This window comes from Scylla paramamosain, chromosome 44, assembly GCF_035594125.1.
Source record: "Scylla paramamosain isolate STU-SP2022 chromosome 44, ASM3559412v1, whole genome shotgun sequence".
Lineage (NCBI taxonomy): Eukaryota > Metazoa > Arthropoda > Malacostraca > Decapoda > Portunidae > Scylla > Scylla paramamosain.
In genome coordinates, this window is record NC_087194.1 from 3,005,656 (window position 1) to 3,030,014 (window position 24,359).

General features: G+C 40.6%; 2 protein-coding genes across 6 annotated transcripts in view; one reads left to right on the forward strand and one right to left on the reverse strand.

Moving 5' to 3' along the window:
• Positions 1-1,266: 1,266 nt before the first annotated feature.
• On the reverse strand, positions 1,267-14,580 carry LOC135093989 (DNA-binding protein SMUBP-2-like). Its single transcript, XM_063993674.1, has 18 exons — positions 14,277-14,580; positions 12,539-12,832; positions 11,906-12,062; positions 11,382-11,545; positions 10,693-10,861; positions 9,912-10,054; positions 9,346-9,494; positions 9,014-9,151; positions 8,555-8,693; positions 7,696-7,840; positions 7,018-7,188; positions 6,650-6,828; positions 5,919-6,042; positions 5,238-5,414; positions 4,014-5,152; positions 3,265-3,384; positions 2,292-2,441; positions 1,267-1,909 (listed from the first exon to the last, which is right to left on the reverse strand). The coding sequence occupies exons 2-18, from the start codon at positions 12,641-12,643 to the stop codon at positions 1,754-1,756; spliced, it is 3,525 nt and encodes a 1,174-aa protein (XP_063849744.1). The 5' UTR covers positions 12,644-12,832; positions 14,277-14,580; the 3' UTR covers positions 1,267-1,753.
• Positions 14,581-16,628: 2,048 nt separating this feature from the next.
• Positions 16,629-24,359, forward strand: part of LOC135094042 (oxysterol-binding protein 1-like) — a 63,118-nt gene continuing 55,387 nt past the window's right edge. For 2 of the 5 annotated variants that reach the window (XM_063993776.1, XM_063993775.1), the window contains exons 1-3: positions 16,630-16,826; positions 18,394-18,599; positions 23,708-23,746. In XM_063993776.1, the coding sequence (XP_063849846.1) occupies positions 16,708-16,826; positions 18,394-18,599; positions 23,708-23,746 (364 nt within the window). In that variant the 5' untranslated portion in view covers positions 16,630-16,707. Of the gene's footprint in view, positions 16,827-18,393; positions 18,600-23,707; positions 23,747-24,359 lie in introns of all 5 variants that reach the window. The other 3 variants (XM_063993772.1, XM_063993777.1, XM_063993774.1) reach the window with 3 other exon arrangements.

Genomic DNA, 24,359 nt, shown 5'->3' on the forward strand with positions numbered 1-24,359 from the left:
TAAAAGGGTAAAATTCTTCGTAACAAGGAAATTTCCCTGCAGAGGACCCACGACCAGAGAAAGATGGTTACCCGTTATACAATTGTTACCTCACAACCTTACGTCAATACTGCCATTTACTGGACCTTGGCATGTGATAACTGGGTCTCCTTAGCTAACTGATTCCCTGTCCTTATTGAAATTTTCCTCTTTTGGACGTTAGAGGGAAGAGAAGAAGAATTTAGTCGAGTTTGGACAAAGAATTCTTCCTTACGTTTTCTAATAGTTTTTTTTTTTTCTCCTAGCATATTACGTCTTCGTCTAATAGCTAATTCTATCTACGTAATATGTTCGTAATGATTCACTATGTCCTCTAATACTTAATTCGACCTCTATCTCCTGTATTCAAATAGCTATTTATTGCCTGCATCTAGGGTATTATATCATCTGTTACTCAATTCAGCCTTAGTAATGTCCGTAATGATTCCCTATGTCTAAAAATAGCTGATTCAGTCTAATAATGTATCCGTAATGATTCGCTCTCTCCTGATACCTAATCCTGACCCAGCCATCCTTTAATATTTTTGCCTCCTGCGTGACTTTAGGAAATTGAGAATCGTAGTTATAAATGAATGGGGTATCAATAATTTGCTAATGATTAATATCTCGCAGTTTGGACAGTGTTTCATAAGCTTCACATCTCTGCATTTGGGATCACCACAGCAAATCCTTCTTCTGCTCCTTCGTCTTTCACAGCATCCATAAATCCCTTTTGTTTTCCTCTTTTGCTGAACGGTAGGTCAATTTCCAGCAACCCCCTTCCTCATACATGCCTCATCCCCTCTGACATGCCCCAACCATCTCATTGTCGCCTCTACCTTGTCCCAAAACAGACGTACGTATGTTCGTTTAGTTATTTAAATTGTTTGTCTTGTCTCGTCATCCCAAGGTGTAAACTGCTGAAGCCTCACGTTGAAAATATTTATACTCAAACTTCTCTTTTAATAATTTAAGGCTAATAAGGTTCCATATTATATATTGGAAGTAATTAAATGTTGTTGTTGCTATTATTATTATTATTATTCTCAATACTCAACAATCCATACATTTGATAACGTGGTAAAGCTGCCATGCATTAACACTTGTATATATATAATAATTTGATGTATTACGTTCTCACAGCCTTATGAGTTTGCAATAGAGCTTAGTGGAATAATTCGATTTTGACTGAAAATTTTGATTGCACACGAGAGAGAGAGAGAGAGAGAGAGAGAGAGAGAGAGAGAGAGAGAGAGAGAGAGAGAGAGAGAGAGAGAGAGAGAGAGAGAGAGAGAGAGAGAGAGAGAGAGAGAGAACTTAAATAAGGCACAATATCCTTAAATAAGTAAAAGAAAAATAAAAAATAAAAAATAAAATAAATATATTAAATATTACAAAAATCATTGAAGATCCCAAAGAATGAAGACACGGAGAAGTTGAATAAATAAATAAATGAGAAAAAAAGAAAATACCAAATAATACAGAAATAACAAATAAATAAATAAACTGATATGTACAAGAAAGAGCTATCTACAATATCTACAAATAAACAAATAAAAAAAAGAGAACCACCAAAAACAACCAAGAATAAGAAGTACAATAAATAAATAAATAAATAAATAAAATAAATAAACAAATAAATAAAATAAATAAATATATAAAGAACCAAAAATAATCAAGAATAAAAAGTAAAGAAAAAGCAAATAAATCTAGCTACTTTATACATCTCCTTCTCCTACTCCTTCTTGTCAGACTTCTTCACTGTCCTCTTCGTTGAAAAGTCATCCATTTTCTTTGCTAGTTTCCTCTCCAAGTGTTTCCTTTTGTCCTCTTTTGGCTTCTTGGAGGGGACGCCACTCCCCGGGTACAGCACCCCCTCCCTGGAGATGACCTGGGGGGAGGAGGGCACAGGGAGAGGTCAGGTTAGGTCATGAATGTTGGGTTGGTATTGAGTTGTGTAGGAATGAGATGCATGGTTTAGTGACTAGATGGGTAGATACAAAGATAGATAGATAGATAGATAGATAGATTAACAGATGCATACACACATACATACACACAAAGAGGTGATAGAGGCAAGTATTACTGAAGGAAACAGCACACACGTACACACACACATATACACAGGCAAGCAAGAACATGTATTAACTGAAGAAAAGACTATTTTTTCAATTTTCTAGCCAAAAGCAATAAAAAAAAAGACTGAAAAAAGAAAAAAAGAAACTAAACACACACACACACACACACACACACACACATACACAGACACACACCGTCCTGGCTTGCTGGCGTGCGAGGTCACCACAGCCATGAATCTCAGCCATATGATGTGACAGGCAGAAGGTGTGACGACAGAAGGGACACAGCTGGTAGATGACAGAGGTGGGGATCTTGCAGTGCGGCTGAGAACAGGTGTTGTTCTCCTGTCGAGGGAAGAGAAAGGTAGTCACTGTGTTTACTGATAAGGGAAGACAGGTGATAAAGGGGGGGATAGGAGAGAAGGGAAAAAAGGAGAAGGAATGAGGAAAAGGAGGGTAATGGGAGGGATAGAAGGAAATGGAAGGGAAAAAGAAGAGATGAAGAAAGGAGGGAGATAGATGGAATAGGAGAGAAGGAAAAGGAAGGGAAAAAAGGAGAAAAGATCAAGAAAGGAGGGAGATAGGAGGGATACGAGAGAAGAAAAGGGAAGGAAAAAGAGAAATTATCAGGAAATGGAGAAGGAATGTGAAAATAAAGGAGAGAAAAGGAATATTAAGAGAGGAAAGATAAGGAATGAGAGAAAGAATGAAGGGAGGAGAGAGAGAAAGTGAAGGAAAAAGGAAAAAAATACCAGGAAAAGCCAGGAAAAGAAGGAAAGGAGGGATAGAAGAAAATAGAAGGGAAGGGAGAAAGGATGAAGAAAAAATAAAGGAATATTAAAATGAAGAAGAATGAAGAGAAAAGAATGAGGGAAATAAAAAAGGAATATAAAGATGTAGAAGAAAGGAAAGGAAGGGACAGAAGGAAAAAGAGAAAAAAGATGAGGAAAAAGGAACATCCAGAGAAGAAGGAAAGGAAAAGAGAAAAGACAGAAGAAATGGGAGGAAAGAAGGAATGGGAAGGAAAAGATAAGCCTATTTGAAAACCCATTCCTTCCTGTCTCTTTTTAATCTAATTTTTTTGAGCCTAAACCCATTACTTGTTCTCTCTCTCTCTCTCTCTCTCTCTCTCTCTCTCTCTCTCTCTCTCTCTCTCTCTCTCTCTCACCTTCACAAATTTATTGATGAGGGAGTCAAAATCTTCTTCCTCTTCCTCTTCTCCCTTCTTCTTGTTTCCATTCTTTCCTTTCTCCTTCTTGTTATTCTTCTTCTTCACATTCTCCTTATTCTGGAAAGTAAATATGTTAGGGAAATTGATATAAAAAGATGAGCACTGATTATATACCTCACAAATTGTAATCTTTTTCTCATCCTTGAAATAATAATAAAAAATTCAGCCTCTTTTTTTAAATTTGTCCCTTTAGATAACAATAAGAGAAATTCATGTTTCAAAATTTGTGTTTTTAAATAATAACAAGAATTTAAGCTTCTTTTTCTTAATTTGTCTTTTATTTTTAATGTCACTTTAAATAATAACAGAAATTCAATTTTTTTTTTTCAATTTGCCCCTTTAAATAACATAAAAAAATCCAACCTTTTAAAAATTCCTCTTATTTTTTGGTCTGTTCCTTTAAATAATAAGAGATATTCAAACATTTTTCAATTCATTCCTTGAAATAACAATAAAAATCCAGCCTTTTAAAAAATTTCCTCTCATTTTTAAATCCATCCTTTAAATAATGAGATATTCAAGTTTTTTTTCAATTCATCTGTTTAAATAACAATAAAAATCCAGCCTTTTAAAAAATTCCTCTAATTTTTTAGTCTACCCCTTTAAATAATGGCAAAAAAACTCACACTTTCTCTCCCTTCAAGCAACAAGAGTGAAAACCCCCAAAAAAACACATAGATTCTCACACTTTTCCCTGCTGCTGTGGCACTCTGCATCTCTCTGCTCCTCCTCTCACACTGGACGCTGTGGAGGCTGTAGTTCTGCTGTGGCACGTCCCTCCCACACACAGCACACCTCTTCATCTCCTCTGTGGCGCCTCCGTCCTCCACCAGCACATATTCTCCACCCACATAACGCGTTCGGGTTTTCTTGAGGCATGCTGTGGTGTTTTCCTGCTGTGTCTTTGGTATAGCGCCACTCTGAGCATTGCTGTGGTTGTGGGTGGCTGTGGCTGTCTCTGTGTGCTGTGGTGGAAGTAGATCTGACATTTCTTTTATTCCAGAATTCCTAGCTTTCTTTAGTTCCTCATTTGAATGTTTGGTTTCCTCAGTGCTGTGGCTGTGGGTGGCATTACTGGTTGCCTCTGTGTGCTGTGGTGGAGCAGGAGGGTGTTTCATATCGCCTTTTATCCCAGAATTCCTTGCATTTTCTGGTTCCTGGTTTGCGTTTTTCGTTTTCTGTGTTTTTCGGGGTTTTTCAATGACTATCCTTCGTGTCTTTCCCTTCCCCTCGCTGTGGTGTGGCAGGCCTCGTCTCTCGCACACGTTACGCGCCACGGCTCTCTCCAGTGCATTCATTTTACCAGGCAGTCTTAAAATTTCATCCGACGAGTTTATGAAGTCATCAACAGTTGCTTCTATTTTCCCTGCTACTTCTTCCTCAGCTGACAAGACCAAATCATCTTCATTTTCACTCTCTTTACTCTCTACTGTCTCTTGTTTCCCTTCTTTCTTCTCCTCATCTGGTTTCTCCTCCTGTTTTTCTTGTTTTCTCACCACAATGTGCCTCTCTTTATCTGTCCCCTCACTGCAGTGCTGGAGAGAAAGCTCCTCACATATCTGATGAATCAAACGCCTTTCATAGGAGTTCAGATTCTTGGGGAAACTGTACGACAAACTGGGGGACTTGAGGAAATCTTTTAGTATACCCAGGTACTCTTGTTGCCTCTTCAAGTTGTCCTCCTCTGTTGGTTGTGGCCTTGGTTTTGTCCTCTTGGCTTCCTTCTCCCTGCCTGTCTTTGTCTTGGTGCCTTTACTTGTAGACTTGTTGCCCTTTGTAGTCCAGTTGATGCATTCTGGGAGCCGCACCTCTGTGTTGTCAAGCTCTGCGGAAGGTTATTTGTTAGGTTAGGGATAGTTTGAGGTGTGATAAGTGTAGCCTGCCTCTCTCTCTCTCTCTCTCTCTCTCACCTTGCTGGAATTCATGAGCAGTCTTGACAAGGCCGTGCTGAAACAAGTGTTCAAACAGGGCGTGGATGAAGGGGTGCTTGCCAGTGGTCTCCGAGTCGCCAATGAGTGCTATGTGTCTCCGGGCGCGAGTCACTGCCACGTTCAGCCTCCTGTCCTCACTCAGGAACCCAACAGTGCCTGCAACATTAGTGCACTGTGTTCTTAAGTGTTTCCATGTGTTGTACCAGTGTCTCTGCAGCTCTCAGTAGGCTGTAGTGAAAGTTATTGGGGTTTTTCAAGGGGTTGTTGATGTAGGGAAGAATGCAGGAAAGAAACATTTACTACAGTTTAAAATTATGTGTGCGAGTTAACAAGCTTTCTGCACCAACCGTTGTGTTATGCTAGTTTCTTATTACTACTACTCATTACGAAGGTTTGAAAGACTAAATAAATGTATGGCGATGACTGGTGGGAACTGACAGGCATGTTTTGTACAGGGACTGCTATGTGTAGGCCTGACGGCTCCCTGCACCAACCCTTGTGTTCTTATTCTTCATATTAGAGATGTTTCTTCTTGTCTGTGGTGTGTCTGTGTGTGGGAATGCCAGCTTGATGTATAGACAGACTACTACCACCACCACTACTACTACTACTACTACTACTACTACTACTACTACTACTACTACTACTACTACTACTTACCATGCTTATTAGACCGTACAAGGGAAACGATAACAGCCTCCTTCTCTCTGCCCTGGAAACCATCCACTGACCGCACCTCCACTAAAGGGTAGGTGGTGGAAAGCAGTCCTCGCACCATCTCCACCTGCCACAGACAAGAGAAGAGTGAGATATGAAGGAAAGAGAAAGACACAGTAAGAGGAAGGATGACTGAGTGAAGGGAAGAGAAAGATGAGGACGGACTGAGTGACAAGTAGGAAAAAAAAGACAGGGGAAATAAAGAGAGGAGGATGAAAGAGGTGATAGTGAGATAGTTAAGTGATTGAGTGAAATAGAAGGGAAGGAGAGACAGGGAGAGATAAAGAGAAGAGAATGAAGGATAGACAGTGAGATAAAAGGATAGGAAAGACAGAGAGAGAGAGAGGAGAAGGAAGGAAGACGTGAAATAGGAGTGACAGAAATAGAATAAAGAGAGAGAGAGGGAGAGGGAGAGAGAGAGAGAGAGAGAGAGAGAGAGAGAGAGAGAGAGAGAGAGAGAGAGAGAGAGAGAGAGAGAGAGAGAGAGAGAGAGAGAGAGAGAGAGAGAGAGAGAGAGAAACTTCACCACACCATGAACCAATAGACAAAAAAAAAAATAAACAAAACAAAACATACAAACAAACAAACAAAAAAAAAAACACACATATATCATTATAAACAGCGACAACAACAAAAAACAAACCAAACGCCAAAAACAACAAGTAAAACAACACCTGCAAATTATAAGGGGTGATGACAGCAATAGCCTCTTGAGGGACACCAGCCACCACAAGAGCCTTCACATGACATGCCACCACCACCGCCTCTCCTGGATTAGCCTTGCTCTGTGTGTCGTCGGTGTCCAGCTCCCAACACTCGCATCCTGCCGTGTCCACCACCACTGCTGCGGTCTCTGTGGGGGTGTGAAAGTGAGAGAGGGAGGGATGAGGAATGGGAGGATAGAAGAATATAAGTAAGAGGGAATAAGAATAATGAGAGAGAAAGAATAAGAGAATGAGAAAACAACAAAGGGACAATATCACCGAGAAATCATCCTTTTATTCCTCCTCCTCTTCACACACACACACGCACACACACACACCTGTATCCTCAGTGGGGGTGACACCAGGCAGGTGCGCGAGGAGGTGTGTAGAGACAGAGGGATGTGCAGTGAGGCGACCTTGGTACAGTGCGTCCGAGGCCCACTGCATGATGTCTGAGTGCATGCGATACTGCTGGGTCAACATACGTACCACACCCTCCCCACACTCGGCTGGCAAGGGGAAACAAGAATTAGGTTTGCTATGAGGAGAGAGAGAGAGAGAGAGAGAATCCCAACACTCAGCTAACAGAAAACACAAGAATTGAGATAAGTTAGGTTTACTATGAGAGAGAGAGAGAGAGAGAGAGAGAGAGAGAGAGAGAGAGAGAGAGAGAGAGAGAGAGAGAGAGAGAGAGAGAGAGAGAGAGAGAGAGAGAGAGAGAGAGAGAGAGAGAGAGAGAGATGTAAAGATAAACAAGACATGTAGAAGAAAAGGCAGAGTTACAATAAGAAAGAAAAATAACATAGGAGAAAAAAAGAGGAAGAAAGAAAGACAGGGAAAAAGAGAAAATAGGTACAAAAACAAAGAAACAAGTAGTAAAAAAAAGACAGAAAAATAAAGAAAAGAGAGAAAAAACATTTAATAGTTAAAAATTACAGGCGAGATATTGTAGCACCCACATCTGAGCTGCCCTGTGTCTCCCTAATATACAGATGGATAGAACACAAACAAGGTACCTATGACTCTCTCCATTAGGGTCAAGTCTAGCCCCTTAGCAGCTGCCTGAGGGGACACTATGGTAGGGGGCAGCTGGCAGTGATCACCCGCCAGCACTAGCTTGGGGGCGCGGACTACAGAGAGGTAACAAGATGCCTCGGTTGCCTGTGTGTGGAGAGAAAGTGGGTCAGTGTGGATGGATCTTAATGTTTTCAGGTTTTGTGTGGGTCATGGTGGGTAAAAGTGGTTGTCAAGTGGATTTTGAGTGGGTTTCAAGATTTTCCGAGATTTTTTTGAGTGGATTTCAATATTATCAGTGGGGTTTCAGTGGATAAAAAGTGGATTTCAAGTGGGTTTATAGATTCTCAGTGGGTTTTCAGTGGATAAAAGTGGATTTCAAGTAGATTTTAGATCAATTTCAAGATTCAGTGGAGAAAAATGAAAACAGGTGGATTTCAAGTGGACACCAAGTGGATTTCCAACAGGTACACGAGATGACGGTGGATATCAAAAGAAATTTCAATAGATACAACAAAAAGTGGATTTTAAGTGAATATCCAAGAACTACAAGTGGATTTCAAGATTTTAAGTGGAAAAATAATGAATTACAGCAATTTCTAAGTGGATCTCAAACTTTCTAGAGGATAAATAGTGGATTTCCAAGTGGATTTCAGGGTTTCAAGTGAATAAATAGTGGATTAGTGATTTCTAAGTCAAAAAATCACCTGTACAAATTATCACAACACCTTAAACCACCAGAACACCTGTACAATTCACCACAACAGTGACAACAACACCTGTATAACCAAAAACTCAACACACCACCTGTACAAGTGACCACAACACCATTACAACACCACCACACCTGCAGACACACACCTGGGAGCACTCGTCAATCACCACCAAATCCAGGTGTTGCGGGGGCAGGTGTTTAAGGGGCCCCTCGTCACTGCCGCTGGTAAGAGTGCAGAGAATGACCTCACTGCCCTTCATCACTTGCCCGACCAATCTCGTCTCTCTGGAAAATTAAAAGGAATTGTTAAATAAACATTAGTATGGTGAGTAAATATGGAGGAAGGAGAAGGAAGATTAAGAGAAAAAGGGTGAGGAAAGGAGAAAACAAAGAAGGAAGACAGAGAGGAAAGCTAATGACTGGAGAAAAGGAGAGAAAGGAAGATGAAGAGGAGGAAGAAGAAAGATAACTACTACTACTACTACTACTACTACTACTACTACTACTACTCCTCCTCACTTATCTCTCTGGGAAATTAAAAATACTGGTTATAGGAAATACTACTACTACTACTACTACTACTGTTACTACTACTACACACTCACTTTTCTCTCAGTTCCTTACGTAGACTTTTAATATTGTTCCTTGTGTTTTTGCGCTGGTCACCTCCCCGGGCCTTCCTCAGCCTGGCGAGCTCCCCCTCCATCTCAGTACGTATATCCCCCAGCACACACCACTCCTCGCTGCAACACACCACACACCACCACTTAGTATTAAAAGATAAAAGACTCGTAATTCAAGAGATACAGGGAGAATCAAGCTATACAAACACAGATATGAGGGAAAAACATCAGTTGTGTTTAAATTTGAGCTAAAATGTCTGGGTTATGTACAATATTAAGTTAAAACCTGATCTTTCGTCCTGCCAGCACGTCACCTGTTGTGCAGTATGGCGTCAAGGGTGTGGCGCTGCGTGAGTGCTGTGACACGAGCTGGGTGGCCAAGACGAACCAGACGAACCTTGGCTGCCGCGAGTCGCTCCACTAAGTTGTCTACGGCGAGATTGGAAGGAGCACACACCAATACCTGAGGAAGGGAGGGGGAGGGAGAGGTGAATGTGCTCTCTCTCTCTCTCTCTCTCTAAGAAGGAATAATGGAGGAATGAAGGAAGAAATGAAGGAGGATGCAAGAAAATAAAAGGAAGAAATGGGAAGAATATTTAATAGAAAAATGACATGTCTGGAAAATGCTCTCTCTCTCTCTCTCTCTCTCTCTCTCTCTCTCTCTCTCAAACTATGCTATTTAGATGAGAGGAAAACACACACACACACACACACACACACACACACACACACACACACACACACACACACACACACACACACAAACACACACACAAGCAACACAGAAAACTAATATCAAATGAAGGAAGAATAGACAATACCATCACAAAAAAAAAAAAAAAAAAAAAAAAAAAAAAAAAAAAAAAAAAAAAAAACAGACCTTGCAGCCCAGTTTGACGTGTTGCCGAATCACCTCCACCAGTGTTGTAGTCTTGCCAGTGCCAGGAGGGCCATGAATCACTGCCAGGTCACTGCGTCGCAAGGCAAACTCCACCGCCTCACGCTGGGACGAGTCAAGACGGTCTGGGAGGGGAAGGTACAGATTATTACACCAAGGGCACAAGTGAAGGTACAATAACCCATTACGATAAGAAAATAAGGGAAAGTGGTATAGATTGTGAAAGGTTAGGCTAGTGTGTGCTGTGGGATCATGTTGTGAGGCCTTGCTGTTGAGCTTGCTGTTGAGCTTGCTGTTGGGGTCTTGCTGTTGGGGTCTTGCTGTTGGGGTCTTGCTGTTGGGGTCTTGCTGTTGGGGACTTGCTGTTGGGGTCTTGGTGTTGGGGACTTGCTGTTGGGGTCTTGCTGTTGGGGTCTTGCTGTGGGGTTTGCCGTGGGGCCTTACTGTTGGGGTCTTGCTGTTGGGGTCTTGCTGTTGGGGTCTTGCTGTTGGGGTCTTGCTGTGGGGTTTGCCGTGGGGCCTTACTGTGGTCGCAGGATTGGAGGAGGTGCAGGATAGGGAACAGTTTCATTGTGAAGGGGCAAGGGTAGACCATCAATTCAATTCAACCTTAACAATGCCATAAATATCTCTCTAATTCAATCACTTTCCAACCCCAGTACATAACAACCTCAATCACTACCTCACTCAATTTTCCAAGCCCCCTCATTAACTCAATCACCCCACTCATTCCTCCACCAGCCCTACATGACCTATGACCTACCATTGAAGAGCTGCAGGTCACCAGAGGGGGAGATCAGCTTTGGGGGCAGGCGTGGAGAGAGGTCGTAGGGAGGGTCTTCGCCGAACAGCAGCGCTAGGAGGTGGGAGGCTGGCGAGTTGACCTCTTGACCCAGCTGTGTAAGCCCGGACTTGATGCGTCTATAGGTGACCTGAAAACGGAGGTGTGGGGTGAATAGGGGTAGATACAGGGGGTTATAAGGGGAAGAAAGGAAATATAAGGAATCTGAGTGTGTTTTAAAAGGATTTGAGTGATAATAAGGAAATGTTATGGGATTTAAGTGTGTAAAGGGGAATTTTAAGAGCGATACAAGAAAATATAAGGGGTTTTGAGTGTGTTAGGGAGATCTGCTTGTGTATAAGGGAGTGATAAGAATATAAGATGTATGGGTATCTGGTGTTAAGTATCTCTCTCTCTCTCTGTTTTCCTTCCCTTCTCATTCTTTATTTCTACTTTACCTTCTCTCTCTCTCTCTCTCTCTCTCTCTCTCTCTCTCTCTCTCTCTCTCTCTCTCTCTCTCTCTCTCTCTCTCTCAAAATTAACTTAATGATCAATAAATGTTTCTCTTTCTCATTCTCCTTTTCTACTTTCCCTTGCTCTCTCTCTCTCTCTCTCTCTCTCTCTCTCTCTCTCTCTCTCTCTCTCTCTCTCTCTCTCTCTCTCTCTCTCACCTCGCTGGCAAGTTTCCGCAGTGTTATCCTCGTGTCGTCCTCCAGGCTATCCAAGTCCTCCCTCCCCTCCTCTTCCCCCGCCACCACCACACGCCGCTCCCCCACCTCCACCACCACCCCCGTCGCCACCTGCTTGGGCCCCTCACACACCCCAACAATGTCACCTGCAGAAAGTTAGTTAGTTTTATTTATTCATATTTCCTAGGGTAGATAAAGTAAGCGATTTTTATTTATTTATTTTTACTTTTATTTATTTTTACCTTAAGGAAATTGGACAAACAGACAGACAGGATAAAATGAGCTTGTTTTCAGATTTTTAGGCAGGATGATAAGGTGAATATAACTACACACACACACACACACACACACACACACACACACACACACACACACACACACACACACACACTCAGTCTTAGCCCTGTCAGCCCCTGTGGGAGAGCAACAATGTCATGACCTACCTTACTACCCCCCACAGCTCTAACATAACAAAACAAACAATACAATATAACAGAAAACATTACCGGCTGAAAATTTATTAGCAGGGAGCGTGGCATCCTTGCGTTCTGGCGTGAGGGTAACCACGGGGCGGCCATAGAGACCCGTAGAGCGTTCCGCCACCACCAGCCGGCCCAGCAGCACTCCTCTCGCCTCCAATACCCTGGCCGGCACCCCCTCCACCTGCGGCACCGGAGAAAAAGGGCTGTATTTTTAAACACTTCCACGCTTCTCCTCCACTACATTCCAGAGACTCTAATTGAAGTGACATGGGTTTTTAGGGGTGTTTTTATGGTTCTAGTGACAGATTAACAAGGGTTCTATGTTATTAACAGGGGAAACACTCTTGAGAACAAAGCTAGTCATCTCTGTGGCCTTGGAAGAGTTATAATAAAGTGATATGGGTTTTTAAGGGTGTTTTTATGGTTCCAGTGACAGATCAGCAAGATTTCTACACTATTAACAAGGGAAACACTCTTAGAAACTCGGCAAAACTTCAAAAGATAAAAATAAAGAATAAAAAACTTCACTTAACCTCAAAATCACCCAAAAATGTAAAAAATAAACCTCACAAAACACAATAAACTCAAAGACCTTCAGTTTATTACCACAAACAAACACACACTCACACACCACAGAGGAAGCAGGTGTGGGCTTACCTGTGTCTGGGCTGCCTGTACCTCCGCCTGCCTCTCCTCCTCCAGCAGTGAGAGGTGAAGCTGCACCCACTCCTGGCGCCCCATGTGACCTCTGACCGGTGCCATGGTGCCTCACTGGTGTCTCCGTGGTGCCTCGGCCCTCCTCACCAACTCCTCAGCCTGTCACTTCTCTCCGCTGTCTCTCGTCCTCATCTCTCTATTACTGCTAATATTATCGTCTTCTTTACCCCCACACTTCTCCTATGTAAGCTGTTTGCGTTTTTCCGGCGTTTTTCTCTTGGTTCTGTTGTCTTCCTGGTGTGTTTTGATGTAAGAAATTCACAACACAAGAAATGTCTCGGTCTGGGTCCTGTTGCTGATTATGATGAGGTTTCTTGATTTTCTAACGGGGTCTCATATATATAGATATTTTTTTTACTACAATTTACACACATCAGGCTAGAAATGCTTGTAAATACCAGGAAAACACTGGAAATTAAGTTAAATATTATTTTCTTAATATTTTCTTTATTTTCCTTCTCTTCCTACTCCATTCATTCCTTCCTTCCTTCAATTTTCCTCTTTTCTCCCTCCTTCTGATCATGTTTACACTACTGAGTCTGGAAACACTTGAATTAAAAACAGAATATTACGCTAAATAATGGAGGAGAGAGACTGGAGGGGAAAGAGGTCCCGGATGTAGGCGCCATGATGACGTCACGTTTCTAAAATACGTATTTCGTTTCATTTTGAAATTGACCCCTCGAAAAAATAAAGCTAAGCTGAAATCCTCTATTAATTCTGACTTGTCATGTAGTTTAACTAATATCTGGAATATAAAACAATATCCGGCTTGACTAGTAATAAAGATATTTTAAAAGAACTATTTGAAAAAATGTTGGAACAAACACGATAAAAAAAAACATTCTGAAGACCACAAATCTAATTCATCTGGGATGGAAAACACTTTAAAAAATCTGAACTATTTTTAAAAACAATCAAAAGTTAGTTACAAGGTGAAATAAAAAAAATAAGAAATTACAAAATGTCAACTTTTCGACTTTTAACATGCCTATAAATCATTCTAAAGGTTCACATATTTAACTGAACATGAATGCAAAACACTTTAAATACCATGAACGATTTTTTGAAGCAATAAAATCTTAACTAGCAACTGTAATAAAAATTTTCATATGACGATATTAAAAAAGTGACCGTAAAAGCAACGGTTATTTTAGACGTAAACAACCTCATAATCAACACATTACCTTTAATACACACATGGAAAACACTTAAAATACAACAAAATATTTTTAGAAACCACAAAAACTTACTTACAGGGCGAAATAAATTAATTACGATAATAGGAAAATATTGGAACATCGACAGGTTAGGACACGCCCACATCCATCATGGCGGCGGCCTCAGAAGAGAAGACGACCTCCCACTTCGCCTCATTTAACCTTCATCACACCAAAACCAGGTAATGGCGGATATATATGACCCATGGATATGAAAACTTAGCCATGCATCTCCATTTAATGACAGTCTGGCTTATAACAAGTGCGATAAAACAGATTTTCACTGATAAATAGGGACTCCCTGCCTCTGCCTCAGATAATCGTTTGTTTACAAATTGAAAAAAAGTAATTTTGGCGGTTGTTAATGTTCTAATTTTGCTTTAATTTTTTTTGTTACAGTTAATTCTCGGATATTTTCATAGATTTGGCTTATAATAAATGAACTAGCAAGACCTCACCGGCAGATAGGGGCGGAGAGCGAGTCCTTGGCGGAAACAGAGGAGCAGGCCGTGCCCCTGAAGGTGTAGGTGGTAGAAGCTGCAGGATGGCCACCTTCCTTGTCCAGCGGCGTTGATATTTAGTGCCTTAATCCTGGTGGCAAGGCGAGACATCACTATACCAGCCACCAGCAGATGAGGTGGCGTATGTATGCACTGATCACTGTCTCAGGAAGGAGGATATTTGCCCCCTTAATCCTTGTGGCAGGGCGCGTCAGCACTGCCGCGTCAACACTACCTACAGCAGCCGTGTGCGGTCACCAGTGTGGCGGGCAAGCACCAATGGAAGAGCCAGCACAATCGCCTCCTCCTCCCCCCACCCCCAATTACTTTTTAACTATGTCTTTCTGTTAAACCTTCTCCGATTCTCCCTCTTCTCCCCGGCACTCCCCCTTTCTTCCTTCTCCCTTCCATCATGTTATAGTGATGTGAGGAAAGAAGGAAAAATAAAGGAAAATTATATAACAATTTATTTCTTACCTATTCCTAACAACCATCCTCTCCTCTTTCCGCATTTTTTTCCCACCACTACAACGATCGGCCCCCCATCACCACCCCTCCCCTCAGGAATATTAACGCTTATAGTCCACATTGTCGTACCGAGCCACCAGAATTATCGTATTTTGGCGAGTCTTATCGTACATCCTCAGGAAAAAAATAATACACGCATCAAAACTACACTATTACCAACTTCCAACTACGTATCGTTTAAATCCTTAAATTTGTCTAATCTTTTGAAGTGCCCCATTGACCCGGGAGTAAAAAAAAAAAAAAACCTGATTACAGTTCCTATTTCAGTTATCTGCCATTATAATTATATGAGCACCAATGAATTCACGATACTGATTGACTTCTTCAAATCTAGTGGTTGCCAGTAAAGTTTCCTCGCTTATGTAATGCAGCACCTGTTGTCTGTTTTGTGCGGACGTGAGGCTTCATTCTTGATTATTTATGTCAAAGGATGTTTCGTATAAATCCCCTTTTTCTCAGGATTCCATTACATTAATACGATTTATCTTCCTTATTTTGTCATGTCACCCCTGCCTTATGCTTTGTAATCTTCCTCCCTTGTACGTTAATTGGGCTATTAAAAACTGTCATAGCCTATTTCCTCGTGCTATTCTCAGCTCTCAGCTTCGTTATTCCTCTCTATTCTCGTTATTCTCTCTATTGCAATCAAGTTTTCCCACCATACATGCAAGTCTCAATTTTATTTCTCTCTACCCTTTTCTTCGTCGTCTCCACTACATTTGTTACATAGTTTTTCCTGTCATCCACCAGTAAACTTGTTGCCACTTTTGGGTTATTAATTACTCAGTAGCGACACCTGTCAACTACCCACCAGGTGATTTTTTTTTCTTCGATTGGTTCAATTCCCTCAAAAACTACCTCTGTACTCCGTTTCTATTCCTACTTTACCTGGTCTGTTAATATTTTATCAATTTATTTTAGTTAGTCCCGTTGTCTCACTCAGTTTTCACCCTTCCTTCTGTTTTCCACCATACAGTTGTAGTTAGCCGTCGTAATTCACACATTTTCTTACAGGTAGTCCTCGATATCTTATGCTAATAGAATTTGGTTGATATTATTGGAAATTATCATGATATCGCCTAATGTCAAGTGAAACGTAGATCTTACAATGAACAAGGTTAATTTCGCTTATGTATTTACTCTAGAAAGCTACGAAATACGTTCAGTAGATAATTTTCAGACATTCTTGGCTACAAACTATCAGTGGTCACACCTTCATTGAGATTTTGTCAGACTTTCTTGAAATATTGAGGTATTTACAAATATATCCCCGTGAAACGAAATGAGCCCAAAATTGGTGGTAGGATTGGTGGGGTCTATTTGGTTGTGTGGAGTGGGAGGCCCCCCCATCCCCATTTTCTCCCTGTTCCATCCCCGACAACAAAGAGGGCCAAGACCGAGACCAGTTATTAAATTATTTTACTGACTGTTAAACATTTTGCATCTGATATAATTGATAATTAATTGCAAACTATTTATCTCCACTTCCTGAATGCTCACAGTCTCCTTAATTATTTTTACTGGAGAGGATCCTGCTCTTAGTCTTGGTCTTGAAGTTGCAGATGACTCAGGATTTGCCAGCTCATGAGGGGGGAATCAAATAGATCATATTGAAATATATAAAAAAATCGCATTTATAAGCGAGCATAATTTTTGTAGGTTCTTAATACATGTGTTTCATTACAATATTATATATATTTTTTCTATTTATGTATAGCCACATAGAGCAGCACCTCGTCAGACCGAGACCCAGAGGCACCCATTGCAGCCCAGACCGAGACCCATTGGTGGCAGTGTTGACACCGGCGCCATCTTGGCCGGACCAGATGCTAGCGGGACGGAAGACGACGTCATAATTACCATGTCCGAGAAGCAAGCCGACCCTGATATGAAAGGTTGGCTGTATAAGTGGACCAACTACCTTAAGGGATACCAGAAGAGGTGGTTCGTCCTCACCAATGGCCTACTTTCCTACTACAGGTGAGGGGCGCTGGTCTTCATTACACACACACACACACAGACAGACAGACAGACACGTACACATACACACACACAGATAATAACAGATAACAAGCCAGCATTTACCTGCCTAGAGCCTCCACACCTGTGAAATGTATTACGTACTTACCTGTGGACCTCAGAATGCTACGAGTTACCTGTAATTTGCCAGTTACGCTACTTGTCTTGATTTGCCTGTGATTAATTTTACCTCTTACTATTTAATTGATTTACCTGCTCTATGTCACCTGTGATTTAATACGTATTGTGTTGTTACCTCTTAATTGGCTCGTTATTGTACCTATGAATTGCGTACCTGTGTTATATTACGTGTGACTTGGTTTAATTACTGTCACGTACCCTCACCTGCATTGCTGTTACCTGTAATTTACCTGTACTGGGAATTCCTGCCATCTATGCCTGTATTTTTGTATTTTAAAAGAGAGGGAGAGAGACAGAGCCCAGTAAATTCAATTGGAGCTTGTGAAACTGAATGAAATGATGAAAACGTCCTTGAAAACCCCAATAACTTTCAATAAAACCTGTTAAACTACCACAGGGATCATGGAATTCCCCAGTACCTTCCATTACACTTAAATTTCCCACATACTTCCCTTGAAAACCATTAGATTCTGTTAAAAGTATATACTACAACATCCTGCTTGATCTTCTATTCCCTTCTTCCTCTGTCCACCTCCCTAATGCAAGAGTTAACCAGTATTCTCAATCTTTTATCACTATTCTGTCAACCTCCCTAATGCAAGAGTTAACCAGTATTCTCAATCTTTTATCACTATTCTGTCAACCTCCCTAATGCAAGAGTTAACCAGTATTCTCAATCTTTTATCACTATTCTGTCAACCTCCCTAATGCAAGAGTTAACCAGTATTCTCAATCTTTTATCACTATTCTGTCCACCTCCCTAATGCAAGAGTTAACCAGTATCCTCAATCTTTCATCCCTTTCCTGGTAAACTCTGGAACTCCCTGCCTGCTTCTGTATTTTCACCTTCCTGTGACTTGAACTCTTTCAGGAGGGAGGCTTCAACACACTTATCCTGCAATTTTGGCTGACTGGTATCTTGGCAAACCTTTTCTTCTTCCCTTATGTTGCCCTTGGCCAGTGTCCCTCTTACACACACACACACACACACACACACACACACACACACACACACACACACACACACACAGTCAGCAACACTACCAAATATAGTTTCCCTTATTAAAGCTTTAATCTCAGGAATAGTTTAAGTGTGAAGGTGGTTACTGCAGTTAGTGTGAGCCAGTTTAAATAGCAATTGAATAACTGTTGATATAGGGTCAATAGAAAATGATAATGAAGAAAAGATGGATGACTCTAGATTTAAAGAGAAATTCAGTAACCATAAATATAAAGTAAAGAAAACTGGATAACTGTAAATATAGAGCGAAAAGAAAACGAATAACTCAACATATAAATAGAAAACGAGAACTGTGCACAAAGAAACAGGACAAACAATTAAGTATAACCAAGTAAACACACACACACCTGCTCTATCCCCCCACAGGTCGCAGGCTGAGATGCTGCACACCTGTAGGGGCACCATCAGCCTACACGGGGCAGTCATTCACACGGAGGACTCGTGCAACTTCGTCATCAGCAACGGAGGTACCCAGACGTTCCACCTCAAGGCGTCGTCAGAGGTGGAGCGCCAAAAGTGGGTTACCGCACTGGAGCTCGCGAAGGCTAAAGCTATACGGCAGATGGAAAGTGGTGAGTTGCTGTGGGGTTGCCTGCTGTGTGCTTTGTTTTGTGTTTCGTGTGTGTTTTCGTGTGTTTGTTCGTTCGTTCGTTTTTTTTTTTTTTTTTTTTTTTGTGTGTGCTGTTGTTTGTTTGTTCGTTTGTTTGTTTTTCCGTGTGTGTTTGTTTGTGTGTTTTTTCTTTTCTTTGTGTTTTTTTTTAGTCTTGTGCTTTTTTTTTCATTTCTGTCCATCTTTTTTTCCCCTTTCCTTTTTTCTTCACTTTCCCCCAATTTTTTTCCTTTTATTCCTATTCTCATGTGCTTCTTTTTGTTATTACCTCTTGTTTTCTCATTATTTTTCTTATTCCTCTTTTTTTCTTTTTTTCTCTTCCTTTTTTAATTTTCTTTTTTTCTTTTTTCTTTTTTTTTTTTTACTGTTTTCAATAATTTCCTATCTATATTTTCTCTTATTGTTGTCTGTCTCCTTCTTTATTCTTTATTTGCTCTCTTCTTTTTATCTATCTCTTCCTTTTTCTCTACCATTTCCATCTTTCATTTCTCATCTTCCTTGTTCTCCTCCTCCTCCTCTTCTTCATTTCTCTTTTAATTATATATTTTCCCTTGTCTCTTAATTATTGCTTTATTTATGTGTATGTTTATTGTTATTATCATTATAGTATGTGTGTGTGTGTGTGTGTGTGTGTGTGCGTGTGTGTGTGTGTGTTTTGATTTTTGCATTTTGTTTTGCCTTTGTTTGTGTGTGTTTTGTTTGTTATGGCCCTCCCTTACCCTCCCCTCTCTCTCTCTCTCTCTCTCTCTCTCTCTCTCTCTCTCTCTCTCTCTCTCTCTCTCTCTCTCTCTCTCTCTCTCTCTCTCTCTCTCTCTCTCTCTCTCTCTCTCTCTCTCTCTCTCATTATATTATTTCTGTCTGTCTGTCTGTCTGTCTTTCTTTCTTCCTAGTGTTTATATTCTTCACAAATCCTTCTTTTGTAACTTCCTAATCTTTCCTTCCTTCCTTCCTTCCTTCCTTCCTTCCTTCCTTCCTTCCTTCCTTCCTTCCTTCCTTCCTTCCTTCCTTCCTTCCTTCCTTCCTTCCTTCCTCCCAATTCCTTTCATCTTCTAAGTCACCTTCTTCTCTGGTTAGCATTAGTTACACACACACACACACACACACACACACACACAAATGAAGCAATAATTGACTAACAAGGGAGAAAGTACAATAAAAAAAGGGGAAATGAAGAGGAAGAGGAGAAGAACACACACTCTCTCTCTCTCTCTCTCTCTCTCTCTCTCTCTCTCTCTCTCTCTCTCTCTCTCTCTCTCTCTCTCTCTCTCTCTCTCTCTCTCTCTCTCTCTCTCTCTCTCTCTCTCTCTCTCTCTCTCTCTGCAAACTCTTCTCTCATATTCACAGTTGCCAAACAATCTAACTGTTTTCTTTGTACCGGAAAGCATGTGTGGCATGTAACTGAGGCAGGGGGAGACTGTGGGGATGTGGTAACACTGCTGCGGATTTGTTCTCTCTCTGTGATTGGTTCATTTATTTATTTGTTTTCTCTGTGATACGTCCATTTATTTATTTGTTTATTTCATGCAGGAGGGACACTAGCCAAGGGGCAACAGAATTATTATAAAACAAAACTCTATTCCTGTCTTGTTTGAAAGATTGTCAATTGAATTAGTCTCTTAATTAATTGTAAGGTAATTTGAATATACCAGTACCTTATAAAGAGAGAATAAGGAGAGATACAAAAAATTATCAGGCCTACTTGTGGACGTCCCTGTTTAAATAGTGTCAGCCTGTATCTACTAACCGTCCCCACTCGGATCTCTGTGTGAGTTTTGGTGGAAGTGCAGTGGTAGTTTGACGCACGTTTCAACTCAAGACTGGAGGGAAAATGTCAGTTAAGGAAGGAGGGGAAATTCTGGCCGGTGAGAGAGTGAAAGAATTAGTCATTGTCCCCTCGTGTTCTCCTCCGTCTGTGTGTCCGTGTGTCCGTGTCCTTGCCTGCCTCAGTACTGCCATACGCTTAGTAAAATAAACGCTTAGTAAAATAAGGTATGCCATCTATATCTTGTGTTTTGTTTAAGGTTTCACTTCTTACTCTCGTGTAGACGGAAATCCGGTCTTTTCGCTGTTGTGCGAGCAAACTCAAAAACTTTTCTTTCCGTTGTGTAGTTAGGATTCCAAACCACTTCTTTTTTTTTTTTTTTTATTTTCCCAGTATAGATGAAGGTATAAACATTTTTTTTTCCTCCCAGTGTAAATAGGACATAATTTCTTTCCCAGTATAGATAAGTTCCATACATTTTTTTTTTTTTTCCCCAGTGTAAACAAGACATAATTCTTTCCCCAGTATATATGAAGGCCCAAACATTTTTTTCCCCAGTGTAAATAAGGCAATTTTTTCCCCCAGTATAGATAAGGTCCAAACATTTTTTTCCCAGTGTAAATAAGGCAATTTTTTCCCCCAGTGTAGATAAGGTCCGAACATTTTTTTCCCCCAGTGCAGCTACAGCATTTTTTCCCCAGTATAGAGAGAAGTTGCTGTAACGTGTGTGGAGTAATGTGGTGTTTTATGGAGTCATTGACTGTTCCCGTATCTTACTGATAGCAAATCTATATTATCTTTGCTCTTTAGAAGGGTCGAGTCAGTAGGTGCTACTTCAAGGGTGTTTACATGGTTCCAGTGGCAGTTTAACAGGCTGTGGTGGAAGTTACTGGGGTTTTCATGGTTCCAGTGACAGTTTAACAGGTTGTAGTGGAAGTTACTGGGGTTTTCAAGAGTGTTTTCATGGTTCCAGTGACAGTTTGACAGGCTGCAGTGGAAGTTACTGGGGTTTTCATGGTTCCAGTGACAGTTTAACAGGTTGTAGTGGAAGATACTGGGGTTTTCAAGAGTGTTTTCATGGTTCCAGTGACAGTTTGGCAGTGTAGTGGAAGTTACTGGGGTTTTCAAGGGTGTTTTCATGCTTCCAGTGACAGTTTAACAGGTTGTAGTGGAAGTTACTGGGGTTTTCAAGGGTGTTTTCATGGTACCAGTGGCAGTTTGACAGTGTAGTGGAAGTTACTGGGGTTTTCAAGGGTGTTTTCATGGTACCAGTGGCAGTTTGACAGGCTGCAGTGGAAGTTGCTGGGGTTTTCAAAGTTTGACAGGGTGTAGTGGAAGCTACTGGTGTTTTCATGGTCCCAGTGACAGTTTGACAAGCTGTAGCAGAAGATACTGGGTTCTCGAGATTGTTTTCATGATCTAGCAATTGTTTAACAGGCTGTAGTGGAAGTAACTGGGGTTTTCAAAGGTGTTTTTATGATTTTTAGCCATAGTGTAACAAGCTGTACTGGAAATTCATCATACTAATTGAGGTGAGGGAAGAAAGCATTTTAATGGTGTTTTTACAATTCTAGAGACAGATTAACAAGACTTCTACATTACCAACAGGAGAAACACTCTTGAGAACCCAGTTAACCATCTCTCTGGCCCTTGAATTAGTCCTGGTGAGAGAGCAAAGCATCTTTAAAGTCATTTTTACGATACCAGGGAGAGATTAGCAAGATTTCTACATTTTTAATAGGAGAAACACTCTTGAGAACCCGGCTGATCTCTGTGGCCTTTGAAAACAGTGGTGAAAAGAGTGGAGAGCGTTACAGAATACTGGCCAGAGAGGTGCAGGTGGTTATCAGGCAGAGGAGGGCATTGGGGGTGACAGGTGACGCTTAGTAGACAGTGATGGGTTCTGCTTGGGAATGGAGCTTTTCAGAGATGGGTCAGGCACACACACACACACACACACACACACACACACACACACACACACACACACATACACACACATACACACACTTACAGGAAAGAAAGTGGATGATTGAAAGGAAAAGGAAAATATTAACACTTTGATGTACTGTTCATTAAATAACATAGACAAATTGATAATGAAATGAAACAGAATAAGTGAGTTTGAAAGAAAAGATGATTTGATACAAGCTAATACCTTATCATAGGACAGATTAGCAAGATTTCTTTATTTTAATAGGAGAAGCAGTCTTGAGAACCTGGCTAATGAAATAGATCAAAATAAATGAGTTTGAAATAAAAGATGATTTGATACAAGTTAATATCTTCATTAGGAAAAGGGAAAAATAACTAATTTGACTTTTTTTTTTATCTATTGGACCAGGAGAACTTTGTTTGTTTGTTTGTTTGTTTGTTTTTGTTTTGTTTTGTTTTGTTTTTGTTTAGGAGGAATTGTAAGATTTTTATTATTTTTTGTAATTTTTTAGAAAGTGTGTGTGTGTGTGTGTGTGTGTGTGTGTGTGTGTGTGTGTGTGTGTGTGTGTGTGTTATGATAGGAATAAATCACATAGGGTTATATATAGAATTATTTACAACTGCATATAATACTTAAAAAAATATGTAGGATTAGAGTTTGTAAGGATTACATGTAAAACACCAACAAATTACATAACATAATTATGTATGATTAAGTGCTTTCTTAGAATTGCATACATTTGGAATTACAAAATCACACGATTACAAAGAATTACTTCAGATTATGTAGAGTTAATATGGAATTATATAGAAATTACATAAAAACAAATATGAGGCTCTTGAAGTAACAACAACAACAACTACTACTACTACTACTACTACTACTACTACTACTACTACTACTACTACTACTACTACTACTACTACTACTACTACTACTACTACTACTACTGCTACTACTACTACCACTATTACTACTACTACTGTTTTTCTTCTTCCCTCCTTCCTTCACTCCTTATCTTCTTCCCAAGTTCTTCGTTATTTCCTTCCTTTCTTTCCTTCTCTCTGTATACAAAAAAAAAAAAAATACGTTTACATTTTATATTTAGTTACCATTTTTCTCCATTTTTTTACCCATTTCCCTTCTTCCTTCCTTCCTTCTCTCAAATTCTTCCTTATTTCCCTATTCCCTTTCGTTTCTTCCTTTCTCAGTGTATATGTATCTTCATAAAAAAAAAGAAGAAAATTCCCGTTTTCTTTTTATATAATTTTTTTCTCCTTTCCTGTGTCTCCATCCCTCCACGTCTCCCCTCTCCCCCTCCCTCCCTCCCTGCACAAGTGTTGCCACCACCCGAGCGTGTATTTTGTTGCAGGAGAGTTGCCAGTAGGGGAGGATTGGCCATTATATATACGTGAGTAGGAATACTTTAGTCTACCCTTCAATCCTTGGCCATGGTGTACGTTTTCTTTTTTCCATCTCCGTTTTCTTTCTCTACTTTCTCCCTCTCCCTCCTTCACTCTGGTTTGTTTTGGTTTGTTTGGTCTGTTGATGTGGTGGTCTCCTTCTTCTTCTTCTTCTTCTTCTTCTTCTTCTTCTTCTTTTCTTATTCTTTTCGGATTTGTGGTTCTGTGTGTGTGTGTGTGTGTGTGTGTGTGTGTGTGTGTGTGTGTGTGTGTGTGTGTGTGTGTGTGTGTGTGTGTGTGTTTTAGTTTGAATAATTCTCTCTCTCTCTCTCTCTCTCTCTCTCTCTCTCTCTCTCTCTCTCTCTCTCTCTCATGGGTCGTTTTCCTGATGTGTGTGTGTGTGTGTGTGTGTGTGTGTGTGTGTGTGTGGCTTTGGTTTTTGAAGGTTTTTTTATGACCCTCTCTCTCTCTCTCTCTCTCTCTCTCTCTCTCTCTCTCTCTCTCTCTCTCTCTCTCTCTCTCTCTCTCTCTCTCTCTCTCTCTCTCTCTCTCTCTCTCTCTCATGGCTAATGTAGCACTAGTTAATAATTTTGTTTGTTTGTTTGTTTGTTTGCTTACCTT

Coding starts and splice junctions, on each gene's coding strand:
- LOC135093989 (XM_063993674.1), bottom strand. CDS start 12,643: ATGGCACCGGTCAGAGGTCACATGGGGCGCCAGGAGTGGGTGCAGCTT. Junction 6,829..7,017: donor CACCCCCACTGAGGATACAG/GTGTGTGTGTGT, acceptor ACACCCCCACAG/AGACCGCAGCAGTGGTGGTG. Junction 2,442..3,264: donor TCATCAATAAATTTGTGAAG/GTGAGAGAGAGA, acceptor TTCCCTCGACAG/GAGAACAACACCTGTTCTCA.